At 41.3% G+C, this 13782-nt stretch overlaps 1 protein-coding gene across 9 annotated transcripts in view; it reads left to right on the top strand.

Annotated features, from left to right (window-relative positions):
• The window catches only part of nav2a (neuron navigator 2a), a 797383-nt gene that overhangs the window by 470461 nt on the left and 313140 nt on the right, over window positions 1-13782 (top strand). For 6 of the 9 annotated variants that reach the window (XM_039749362.1, XM_039749403.1, XM_039749354.1 and 3 more), the window contains exon 1: window positions 7656-8831. The exons of 1 other annotated variant lie outside the window; for it this stretch is intronic. In XM_039749362.1, coding sequence (XP_039605296.1) covers window positions 8577-8831 — 255 coding nt within the window. In that variant the 5' untranslated portion in view covers window positions 7656-8576. Of the gene's footprint in view, window positions 1-7655; window positions 8832-13782 lie in introns of those variants that run through there. 2 more of the 9 variants (XM_039749393.1, XM_039749370.1) reach the window with 1 other exon arrangement.

Genomic DNA, 13782 nt, shown 5'->3' with positions numbered 1-13782 from the left:
TAGGCTCTGTGTGCATGAGAGCTGACAACCAATGACGGCTTATCCGGAAGTACAATACACATAAATAAGAATAAGGAACATGGGGGCTTTGGACCGCACTAATGGAAGAGAAGCTTGTCCGATGTCTCATGTTTGATGTATCACAACAGAATGAAAACAATTAAAAAAAAAGAACGGCCAAGTCAGCATCTGTTTGTCTGCTTGGTACTCACATGTGGCACTTGCTGCCACTGCTCTACTGCCAAGTTGTTTTGTGATAAAGGAGCACTGGAATCATTGGTTAGGAGGGTCATTTCATCTGATTGGACGGCCCAACACTGACTCAGCTGTGGAATGGCCAATTGGGGAGAGGCGTCTTGTTGGATGAGGTCTCCAGAACTCGGAACAACTCTGAATCCTCAAATGTGACAGTTCTGAATTTAGTGAGTGATGTAGTTAGGATGTAGCGGGTTGGATAATGGATGGATGGATGGATGGATGCATATAATCTATTCATGCGTTTTGCTTTGTAGCTTGTACTATTACTATTGTACTATCGTATTATATTCCTGAGGTGGCTCTGTGAAGAGGATTTTGTGTGTTCTCTTCGGTGTATTGTATTGTATTTACCCCGTTTTTTGACACCAATTGCATGCCCAATCTACCTGGAAAGGAGTCTTTCTCTGAATTGCCTTTCCCAAGGTTTCTTCCATTTTTTTGCCCATGAGGGTATTTTTTTGGAGTTTTTTCTTGTCTTCTTAGGGAGTCAAGGCTGGGATGGCAGGGAGGGGCGGTTTTCAGTCAAAAAACAGGGCCTGTTAAAGTGTGATTTTGGGCTATACAGGAAATCAGTTGTTGTGGTTGTTGCTGCATCTAAATTGCCATAGTTGTTAATCTTTTGTACAGTGCCAGCTCTGACAGTCAGCATGCTATTGGCTGTCGGAGAAAGGGGTAAACTCGACTGGGTTGGAAGGTCGGCACATGATCGCTAAATCTGACATGACCAGTGATTTTCTGTCGTTTAAATTGACACGGTCTGACAGCGAGATCAACAACAACAGTTGTCAAGTTTGACATACCCAACAACTAAAAGTCATGTAATGTGTCTTGGATGAAGATTATGTAATATATATAGCAGCATTACAATAATAAGTGATAATAATGTAACACATTAACCTAAAAATATAATTTCCACCCATTCATCAGTTTTAAGAACCAGAGCTGTGGTAAGACAGAGCGTATGGTGGCATTTCTCACTGCCAGGACGGAGTGCCAGTTCAGCACACTTACATAACCTGAAGCCATTCACAGCTCAAGTTAATTGGCAGGGGGATGCGGGTGCATTCGGGTTAGTGCTGCTGCTTCATGAGTTCAAGTCCTGGGTTCAAACCCCAGTGTGGATTTTGCACGTTCTCTTCATAACTGTGTTAAGTTTCCACCTAAGTCGGAGAGGAACTGTAAGCTGAGTATGGGTGGCGTGTGCCAGAGTGGACCCTGCAATGGACAGGCACCCTAAAGCTTTGCATCCCATATTGCCACGGTAAGCTGCACCCCTTGGTGACCCAGAATTTGGACTGTTCTTGAAAATGTTACGTTATGTTAACTTTGAGATATGGCGTGAAGAGTGGATTACTAAACACTGCAGACCATTGCAGACAAGGAGAAATGAATGAGTGTCCCACATAGTTTAATATAATTATTGATCATTATTAGTGATATTTTGTGTGCAAAGGTGTTGTAATTGCAGTCAGTGTTCTGTATTATTGCAGATGTATAATTTCTCAGGTTATTTCCACACTGTATGCGCAGTTTGCTTAGAGGGCGTAATTAATCTCTATACCTGATCAGTATAATTTAGGCTAGAATTTTAAAATGTCTTTCTGCCTTATAAATATCATTGCCAGCTCTCTCAGCCTTGTAGTATGTGAAATCGATGGACGAACACTGTTAACAAAAATGACCAGAATAGTCTTTATTACCCATCAATCCTGTAACTGAACTTGAATAACCCAATTTTAACGTTGCCAAAATGCCAACAGCACTGGAGCCTGTACAGGGTGTCAGTCCTTCCCACATACACGCTGTCAGAGATGGCTGGGGCGACCAGGCTGGGACACCCAGGGGGACAGGAGGGGGGCTTACACCTTCCCCAGACCATGTGGGGGCAACCGCCCTGGTACCTTTGGGGGCCACGGGTACAGAGCTTTGAAGCTCAACCCTGTATGGACCCGTGGTCACCCTATGCCTTTGGAGCCCTGGACCTTAGCACTTCCGCCACACCCGGAAGTGCTGGGGGGAAGAGGAGCAGGGACACCCGGAGTGCTTCCGGGGATGCAGCCGGCACTTCCGCCACACTGGGGCGTGTCGGTGGAAGATTGCTGGGACACACCTGGAGCACATCCGGGGGAGTATAAAAGGGGCCGCCTCCCTCCATTCGATGGTTAGAGTCGGGTGGAAGAGGACGAGGTCTTGGAGGAGGCAAGGAGGTGGCCTGAAGATAAGACATTGGACTGTGTGGCCAGGACTTTGGGGACTTTAGGGGTTTGATGAGAACTTTTGTAAATATGGAGTACTGTAATAAACGTGTGTGGGCTGATTGAAACGTGTCTGCCTGTCTGTGTCCAGGCCAGCGTTCACAACACGTTATTAGGTAAGTTAAGGCTGTCACTTGAATGTCTTTGAGACATATACGTACCTGTTGAAAACCCCACAGGCTGCACAGGCTGGGACTGAAGTGCAGTTCAGTGGAACAGCGAAGAAGAAGAAGAGTAAAGCCCTGACAAGGAGCTGATGCTTATTTAGTGAATGTAATCTAAAAAGCTGAAATATGGAAAGAGACCTAGGAAGTGAGGCTCTAATTGAATTCCGCAGATCTTTTCTTTTGAAGTTAGCAGTTTTGGTTTGCATTTCCTAATTTTCTGGGTTTATATATATAAACCTGTGTGTCACACCGTAGAGCTGAGGTGTGCTTGCATCCTGCGGGCTGTGCTGATGGATGGAGCTCTACAGACTAGGAGCTACCTACAGCATGTTGTGCTCAGGGTTTCTTCTTCTAAAGTTCCATCCTGCTTGATGCTCTGATTGTTTCCCCCCTTAATTGGCGTGCGCACGTGCATTTGTAGGCACCAACTTTAGGAAAAGGCAACAATTTTGAATGATGCATGAGTAAAATGGAAGAAATGCGCTGGGAGCTGGAAGCAAAGCTGGTTTTGTTTCCACTCATGGTTGCTCGTTTGCTTTACCTGGGTGTGTCTTTGTGAATAACATTCCATAGGCTTCCGCAGTATGCTGCAGAAAGGCATCCTTGAAAATCCTGCTGGAGTTAAAAGGCCATGCAAAAAGTATAATTTGACTTTCTTTTTAAGCAAGATTTTGACTGCTGATCATCTTTACAATGACAGGCTTTAGCTTGTGGCTTCATTTTCTAGGTGTGGTTTGGCCACAATACCGTCACGCCAAATGGTGATACAGAAAAAGGCTGTGGATATAATGGCCTACCATAATTAAGACATTTCATTTTAGTATGGCTGGTTTTAACAAATGTAAAATAAGAAACTAACACCCTTATCATGTGTCATATCTGGTACAGTGAGAGGTTCGGCTCTTCTCGGTCACAGTTAGGCCTGCTCTGATTGCTCGAGTCTGGTACTGTTAAAAAAATTACTCTGCACATTGAGGAAAATGTTTTGAAGAAGTACTTTATGTACTGTATTGAAATAGCCAGGGTCCAAAGGGATTTTGGGTAATTTAACCTTTCATAAGGTCAGACTGATGGATCGTTAGTGGCAATCCACTTCTTCTCTCCAGTGATAAATTCACACATGTGTGACTGACGTCATCTTCTCGACTGAGGTATGCAACACCACTCTGGTACGACTGGGGGTCCTGTTACAGACACCCACAGCCATGAGAAGACACCCAGCGAGGCCACCCGAGCCCGGTCATGCCCACAGCTGGCCCAACCACTTCCGGTCTGGGTACCATAAAACTGGACGGCCCCAGAAGGTGGCATCTCGTTTACGACCAGGAGTGGAGACCAAACGAGTTGAATGAAAGAACTCTGCGTGGAATGTTTTTCAGTCAGCTATCATTTCTGCTGTGTCGCAGTGCACCGTTTGACTTCTTTTTCAGTTTGCTTATTAAAGAGGGCTAGCGAGTTGGTACACCAACGGTTTCTGCTGCCTTGTACCCCCTGTCATAGTAAGCAGGTCCACTGCACTTCCCAATAATGGCCATATATGATTTCAGTCTAACTAGGACATTATTTAGTTTGAGGACAAATAATGACAAACGTTCAAAGCGCTTGTTTTACATAGAAACGTGACACTCATAAACACAGCCACGTGTTCTGCACACAACTCAGAAGAAGAAAATAGAAGGATTGGATAGTCCTGTGTGGAGGTTATTATTGCTGGGCTGCAGGCTAAAAACAAATCTAACAGAACAAAATAAAGAACAAACACAGATTGAATGTGTAAACTCAATACTCAAAGCCCCCCAGAGCCATAAAAGAGTGCTGCGCAAGGTGGCAGTACCTACCACTCAGTGGCATTCTGTCTTCACCTGCTTACTCTGACTTGCAAATACTGACAGTGCACATGCTTCCAGGTATTTCAAGCACTTCAAGGTTGACAAACCAACAACCTTTCAATAGTGGAATCCATTCTAAGTCACTTTACAAGTTCATGGGAGCAGTACAAGTGTTCATGCAAAAAACGTAAGAAGTTACACAAATGAGAGGAGGCCATGCAGTCCATCAAGCCCATTTAGTCAACTGATAGCTTCAATGTCCCAATATCTCATCCACATCCTTCATATGTTTTGCTGTAACTGCATGAGCTGGTCATTTGTTCGAATTCCCACGACCCTCTGTGTGAGGAAGTGCTTCCATTTTAAATGCACTTCCTTGTATATGTGAGATCTGTCGTGAAATAAATGTGGCTGAATGAAAACATCCAAAGAGCCCTAATTGATGTGTTGATGGACCTCAAGGAAGACAATTTCCAAGAATGTTTCTGTGGTGGAGGGAATGACATTGAATCACATGGAACAATTTGTGTAATAAAATAAATAAATAAATGTATATCTGTGTGTGCGCGTGTGTATACTGTATGTGTATGTATATATATCTGTTTATATATGTACAGGTATATATATACAGTGGTAACTTGGTATACGTCCTTAATCTGTTCCAGGTCTTTGGACGTATACCAAACAAATTTTTCCCATAAGAAATAACGGGAAAATGATTACTCCATTCCCATGAAAAAAATCCTATTGTTATTGGCATATTATACATTGATGGGGTTGTATAAAATAATTTAAACACTGCTTAATACTAAAATACATAAATACAAAAGCAATTAGATGAAATAAATGAAAATTTAACCTCACTACTTTTTAATAATGTCTTTGTTTTTCACAATCGTAGATACCGTCGTTCTTGGCATACGGTATTCAGCAGCCAAGTCCCAGATAACTCATGCCACCTTCATACTTTTCAACAATCAATTCAAATTTACGTGAAAAAACACAAAATCACGTGAAAATTCACAGAGAGTTATAGCACGTACTGACACTCGTGGGCAGTCGTGGCTTTGTCTCGAGAGAGGTAAACAAGGGTAGCGCGCGGTGTTCTAGCACGTGAGTCGTCTTCCAAACAAAGGTCGTATACCAAGCAAAATTTTTCACGTTCAAACAGGACGTATACCAAGTTGGACTTTTTCCAAAGCGGACGTATACCAAGGTACCATATATATATATATATATATATCATACATATATACACACACATCTGCGGTGGGCTGGCATCCTGCCTGGGGTTTGTTTCCTGCCTTGCACCTTGCGTTGGCTGGGATTGGCTCCAGCAGATCCCTGTGACCCTGTAGTCAGGATATAGTGGGTTGGATAATGGATGGATGGATATACACACACACACACACACACATTGTGACTCGTGAGTCACTTGCACCCCAAAACACGAGGCTGAGTCTCAGTACTTTAGCCAAACCAGCTTTATTCAACTTGAAACAGGAACAGCAGGGTTATTTATTGCAGCGGGAGCTACCACTCTCTTAAACACAGACACAGCAAACAGGCAGAGTCGGGACCATGTCAGGTGCCATGTTATACTGTTCCCTGCATTTATAATGTTCCTTGCATCACCCACTGGCGACAGGCGCGTAAAGCGTGATCTTGATCGGCTCGTAGTTGTTTCTGTGGAGCTATGCTGAGGCGCTGTGAACCGTTGGTTGCCTCAGCAATGGATAAGCAGTCCTCCACAGACGCGTTGGGGGTTCTAAAAGACTTCTGATATTTTTCAAACAGGCTTAGCTCACTGCAGTGACATCTGGCATACTTATAGCAGCAGGTTTGATTTATTTGAAAAATATGAGGTGCCTATCCAGTTAGAAACATGATGGACTTTCTACTTTGCCAGTGACACATACACACAAGTGCTATGCGCACAAACTATACACATAAAAACAGTATAAAAAGAGAAAAATCATGTAGATGAGTGGCACTCTGATTGGCGCTGCTTTTTCACAGCTTGTGTTTTCCAATTAGCACCCAGTGTGAAACCTGCATGTTCTCTCCATCTCTGAATGGCGATGGCACATTGGTATTGAAATACTGTGTGTATATAGTAGGTACAGTATGTTTTTACATGCATCTGTATGTGTAGCTATATCGGCGGTTCTCAACCTGTGGGGAAGTCACAGAAAAGGGGGCGCAAAGATGTGAAAAAAAGAAAACAAGAATTGAAAATATGAGAAATACACCTATTGAAACCAAAGCAAATTAACTTAAACTACATTCTGATACTAGTAAAATAAATACAGAGTTAGATAAATGTTGATAAAAGTTAAGCAGGTATAATAAAACTTGTAGCAGTGCATTGGCAGCAAAAAATATAGGAATACGTTTTATTAGGGTTTCAAAAAAATGTTAGGGGGAAGCGATTAAAACTGTTATAAAAACTCGGGTTGAGCTTGAGAAACGCTGGTCTATATAATACACAAATATATAAATTTGCACACAGCATATGTGCGTATAGGTATTGTGTATGTATGTGTGTGTGTGTGATGGTATAGAAGAAAAAATATAAAAAGTCCCCCCCCGCCCAGCCCCGTCCCATTTCACTGAGCTCATGCACACATACTGTACTTGTTTACGTCCTCAATGTATAGGAACAGAGCTCACTTCCAAGTAATTCCACAAATGTGGGCTGTCTGCAGAAGTGTTGTGTAACAGTGAATGGGGTGAGGGTCTCTTTGCAACCACTTGTAGTCATGCATGACTCACTTCCAGACAAATGTGTATCCGTCTGATTTTTTTCCTCCCTCCCTTCTCTTGTAATGTGCCACTGTAGTCCGGCATCGTTTTTCTACTCCTTTATATTGTTGTGTTGCTTTCTTCTGTGAATGCACTGAGATCGCTGTAATTGAGCGTAAGTGTCCTGATGTGAACAAATCAAGCATTGTACTGAGCGGCATGGTGACTTTGAAATGTTAGTATCAGCCCACTGAAAGCCCCTCCTCTCTTGCAGTCATCCGCCCACCCCCAACCCTTTTTCCTCCAGTGCCTTTAGCCAATCAGATCTTTGGACTGCAATCTGCTGTCAGATAGCACCCTGGTCTGGCTTCTAATCTCTGTAGCCCCCTTCACATGAGTAACAAGAACCTGCCAATTAAACCAAGAGGAAAGGAAAGGGAAAAAAAAAAGAGCAAGCAAGGGACCTGTTGGGGTCGGTCTGCTCGGCACTAATGGAAAGAAGCCAGCTGCTGTGTTTGCTTGTTTTTGAAGGCTGAACGAAATCTGTTTCTCTCACCACAGAACATGTGCAGGAAGAGGTTTATTTCTGAGCAGGAGTTTGTTTTGCCGTCTGCGGCAAGTGTGTAGCAATCTGAGAGAAGGCAGCTTGTCTTGCTCTGCTCTGCCTCACTGGTTGCTTCTTCAGCTGCTAGGGAGATGGTCCGGCTAAGGCGCTTGTCTCCTTAAGGCTGCTATCCAAGGGCATCAGTTATTAACTTACTAAGCTACATCTGCTGTTTGCCTAAAGCTGAGGGGTGAAAATAAAAAAGAGGCAGCATCTTAAGCTGGCATTGGACTGGTGAACCGAGGACAAGCTAACAGCATAAAGGGGTCTGCAGTCTTCTCCTGATTCTCCCCTCATCCACGTGTATGGCAATGACAGGATAATGAAGTCCCAGATCTGTGCTGTGGATTGTGACTGCAGCACTTGGAGCAGAAGCAGGTGAAAAAAGGAAGGAATAAAGTCACCGATGACTGCAGAAAAATCACTTGGCAGACCGACAGGTCTCTGCTGGGATTCTCTTGACTTCCTCGCTCATTCCTAAGGATTTTCCTTTATGGTTGCTGCCAGGGTTTGGGTTTCGATCTCCAGTTCTGTATGTGTTACATCTCAAGAGATACCTCTGCTGGCTGTCTTTCAGCTTTTCATGTTTTAGCCTGCCGTCCTGTCTTCCCAGCTCACTCCGGTCAATTCTCCTTCAGTTAAACACCTGCTGTTTCTCTCCTGGGTGGCTGCCACCTCTGCTCCTGATTGAAACGTGCTGAGGACACAGGAAAAGAAGATGCCCGCCATCCTGGTGGCCTCCAAGATGAAGTCTGGTCTGCCCAAGCCAGTGCACAGCGCTATTCCAATCCAGCACCTACCTGCTAGAACTCCGGCCCCACCCAGCTACCTGAAACTGGGGAGTAAGCTGGAAGTGTGCAAGTCCACCTATTCCAGCCAGATCCCTATGAAGTCACCTCATGGGCATGACAGTGACGGAGATGGCACTCTGCACCGGGCAAGTCACGTTTTAGACAATGGAATTGACCCCCAGGTTAGCCTGCACTTTCTCCTTATTATTTCGCTCGCTTTTATTTTTTGGCATCATGCCTGAGCTTTGCATTCTGTGTTCACTTCAGATATTGTAATTCGCTGCAGCCCTCAGCTAACGCTGTAATTGTCATTTAGTTAATCCCTTTTCTTCTTTCGCCTCAATTTCTTTTACATTTCCTGAGAATACATTTGAACAATAGCATCTGAAAGGCTAGAAATGCTTTACTCTGATCACACAAGCAAGTTTTACATTTTTCTTCTGCAATTGCTGGTTGTCTACTTTTCCCCTGGGGTAGCGTAAAGCATCCCCCATGTTACGAATGACAGCAAATGCATTCAAATTGCATGAAGTTAAATGTCGATAAGTGAAATTGTGGGGTGAAAGACACTGATTCAGTCTGTCAGAGGTATGGGGTAAAGGGGGTATTACCCATTGGAAGAACGGGAGCATCATTTGGGATGGAATGGCACAGTTCAGAGAGAGGCAGCAGTCAAGAAACGTGTGAGAAATGCAAAGTGAAAGATTACAACGCAGGGAATCCCTCAGCTTTCAGACATCTTTTAGCTAAAAAAAAAGATATATTTTTATTTATGTTCAGTTAAACAGAATACCTTATATAGATAGATAGATAGATAGATAGATAGATAGATAGATAGATAGATAAGACTCTATATGATAGATAGATAGATAGATAGATAGATAGATAGATAGATAGATAGATAGATAGATAATGAAAGGCATGTGATGTGTACACACATATATGTATATGCACACATAAATTCATATAAAGGCACTCCCATACATTTATTACATACAAAGATATTTATATAATGCTAACACATATATATATATATATATATATATATACTGTATATATATATACTGTATATATATATATATATATATATATATATATATATATATATATATATATATATATATATATATATATATATATATATATATATATGCACACACTCTCATATACATAAAAAATACATAAATATACAAAAAATATTTAGGCTGTCTTTAAAACTTTACAGAGGTATTTAATCCATACATTGTACGTGGCCTTCTTCCTCCTCTGATAGAGTAAGCTGTTTGATAGAAAATGTACCTATAAATGAGTACATATATAAATATATACATAGATAATGTGTGGGTCTAACTTTATGTACTGCATGTAAATAATGCAAACATAAATGTGTGTTCCTAAAGATATGTAGAAAATGCAAAAAGCAAAACTGTAAAAATGTGCTAGTCTTGAGTAGATCTCTGTTTGCACTCGATTTTTAATACAGTACATCACACATACATCATTTTTATTTACCATAGTTTTAGTAATTAATGAAGGGTCCCCAGTGTCAAAATGAGCAGTAACAAAGTATAAGACAGCAGAGTGTCCATTTAAAGAGAACCCGAGAGACAGAGAGAGGTTCTCCTTAGCAGAAAGAAAGTCGCCTTACCTACTAGTGAGGATAGAGGGGGAGTAAACCCTATCAGTGGCCCCCACCACTCCACTGAAATGGCCAAAGCATTGATGAACTGCATTATTTCCCCAGAGCCCTAGGTGGCAGCAGACTAGCCACACAGCGGACAGATGCGGTCCTGTTATGTATAAAGGATGGCCAGCAGCCCACTTGCTGTCAGAATGCGTTTCACAGAAAGTGTGGGCTGAACGATGCAAATAGTGAGCTGAGGGGGACACCAGAGGCCATTCTGAACTGGCTGTCAGAAGATTTTGGTCGTGATAAAAATGCCAGGGTTAGGGTTGAAGGTCACCCTCTGCCTGCGGTCCGTTTTATCTGCAATTGGGAAAATCCATCTGTTGGGAAGGAAGTAAAACCAAGGTTAACACTGTGAGGGAGAGACAGGAGTGTTAGAGGTCTTTAAGACGTGCTGAAATGGTCAAGTGAATTAGCCTCTCTGACTGTAAAACCGGGCCAGGAACCTGTGTTGAGTAGGTTTGAAGGACAGCAGGATTTGTTTTGTCTTTAGTTTGATTCTCCTCTGATGTATTTTAGAATTCAGAAGAATTTATTTCACTTGTGGCTGTCATGCAGCATGAATGTATTAAACAGCAGTTTGAGAGAATCTTGATGTCCCTGTTACTTGATTATAACTTTTATTTCTATGCTACAGTGCTACATTTGCAGCACTTTGTGGTTCTCTCCTAGATGTTTAATGTTTTTAGAATACTACTAGTTACTGTAGAGCGCAAAACTGTCAGAAAATCCATTCTGAGAGAACTGGACTGGACCAGGTGCCTGTTAGTCTTGATATACCTGGACGAGAGTAGGAAACGTGCTGCGTGTGAACAGAAACTGATTAAAGGATACCGCAGGAGAATACAAAAAAATGGGGAACCGGGATTTCTGTCTTGAGGGGCAGAGAGATAAGCTGCGTAAAGGACTGACAGACGGAAAGATAAGCTCTCCAGATGAGAGCCTGGCAAGCAGAAACGAGTCTGTCTGTCTATTAATGATATAACACCCTTCATACTCTATCTATCTATCTATCTATCTATCTATCTATCTATCTATCTATCTATCTATCTATCTATCATATAGAGTCCTATCTATCTATCTATCTATCTATCTATCTATCTATCTATCTATCTATCTATCTATCTATCATATAGAGTCCTATCTATCTATCTATCTATCTATCTATCTATCTATCTATCTATCTATCTATCTATCTATCATATAGAGTCCTATCTATCTATCTATCTATCTATCTATCTATCTATCTATCTATCTATCTATCTATCTATCTATCATATAGAGTCCTATCTATCTATCTATCTATCTATCTATCTATCTATCTATCTATCTATCTATTGTTTATATAGAGTCTTTGCCTCTCGTGTGCTGCTCATGATGTCTATGCACTGCAAATGATTTGTTATTTTAAATTTTTGAACCCTTTAGTCTAAACAGGCTATTTAATCACATTACGTGCACTTGTAATTATTTTATTTACTGCAGTGCATCCTCATGCAGTGAGCAGCCATTTACTATGATTACGAGCAATGATCCGGTGTCCACATAAGTAGCTTTCCGTACCGCTTTACTGCATGATCAGTTAGGGCTTCATTCATATAGCAGCTTTCGTACGTTTATACTACTTTACTGTTGTATTTTATTTCTTCTTATCTTTATTTGATTTAAAGACTGGTACTACCACCATACAATAGATTTGCATCTATTTGCAGTCTCTCTAAATGTATTCAATATTTAAGTGGGGTGATTTATAATGGCGGTGCATAAGTGGAACTGTTTCGGTGACCGATACTTGGCTGCTGTGGTAGAAATGTTAAAGATGTAAAAAGAAAATATGTCATCTATCTCTAGTGTGAAAAAGCACTGAGGTACACACACTTAGTTGCAAAGCATTAAGTCAAATGAAATAATATTGAGTAGCTGATTAAAAATGATAGAAAGAATAACATACTCGGGAGGTTGTTGGAGACATAATAATGAAGCACCCTATTAATACAAAGTATGCAGTGTATAACAAAAGCTGATGTCTTGATACGTTAGCCCTCAGGATGCCCAAACAGCGTCTAATGGGTACACAAGACCATAAGAGAAGCTGCTGACACCTGCGGCTGCTCACTACATGCACAAGAGCGACCCCTGCTGCCTGTTGGTGGTTCTGCTCTGACAAGGATCACCCAGCAGGTATCTCCACATTCCCTGGAAGAGAGAGGCGCGTGAGGTTAGGTTCAGTTGTGCGTGTCCCTTGTGCCCTGAAGCTACATCACACTGGCATTGTGTCGAATGAATGAAGGATTTTTATTGATGTGTATTTGCAGCTATTGTGAATATAGTGATGGTAGGTCACTGTTACAATTTTATAATCTTCTGTACCACCTTGTTTCTTTACAAGGAAAGACTCTTAAGACCCTGCTTTATCAATGGATGATGAATCAATAAACCTGAACTATTTTTAAAGTGTCATTAATATATGACACCTAGTTTGAGAGATAAGATTTCTCCTGAAGAATCGGACAGATTGTTAAAAGGCAGAAATGATGCATTTAGCTGTAAAGAAAAAAATCAATAATCTATTCCCAATTAAATAAACCAAGAAGTTTACCCAATAAATGAAACCCAAATGATTTTTTTTCAGGTCCCTTGAAATATGATGGATTGTGAAACAGATGTATTGATTGTCAACATATAATTTGTTAAAAACCTTCCCGTTCTGACCTTTTTCCTGATTCCGGATACCATAGCAACACATCTCGCTGCTGTTTTCCTTATAATCCTGATGCAGACAAGACTGGATTGCCAAGTGTGCAACTGTGCATAGAAAACAAGCTTATTCTTGGTTCAAACATTTGCCTTTTTTTTTTTTGAGAGTTAACAGGAAGACAAATTTGATGGAAGCAGTATGCTGGCAAATCAATGTGTAAATCTCCAATGATTTGATATGGCGGCCTTTATAGAGCCCACCTTCACAGGGCACCTTACAGAGCTAAGAGTAGTAAGTATGAGATCATTTAATACGTGGTGGAGAAAAAAGGAGCAAACTTTGAAGAAACTAGTCACCATTTTACAGCTCAGTTACTGTACGTGTGTTTTTTGGGCAGGTGCATATAGCATAATTGTGCTTTTTAAATTTGACATTACTGCTTATTTATTGCCACTGTTAAATGCTTTGCTTTGTAATCTTTGTCTGCTTTACAATATAAGGTGTTGTCTTTGCATTTTTTTTTTGTTTCTTTGCCAGTGGGAGTAGCAACAAATATTTTTCATTGTCCTATAAGGCGTAATGACCGTAAATTGAATGAGAAAAAATGACCTGAGAGCAGAAAGCTGACATTACAGTAGAGTCGGGGTTTCAAATTAGACAATATAATTACAGGTATGGCCACATAAAATACACAAGAAAAGACATGGGGTTTGATCCATGATTGGAAGGTGACCACTGAGCCATCCAG

Source organism: Polypterus senegalus, chromosome 1, assembly GCF_016835505.1.
Source record: "Polypterus senegalus isolate Bchr_013 chromosome 1, ASM1683550v1, whole genome shotgun sequence".
In the NCBI taxonomy this organism is placed as follows: Eukaryota; Metazoa; Chordata; class Cladistia; order Polypteriformes; family Polypteridae; genus Polypterus; species Polypterus senegalus.
Note: the sequence above shows the minus strand (reverse complement) of the source record. Positions and strands in the feature narration are given on the sequence as shown.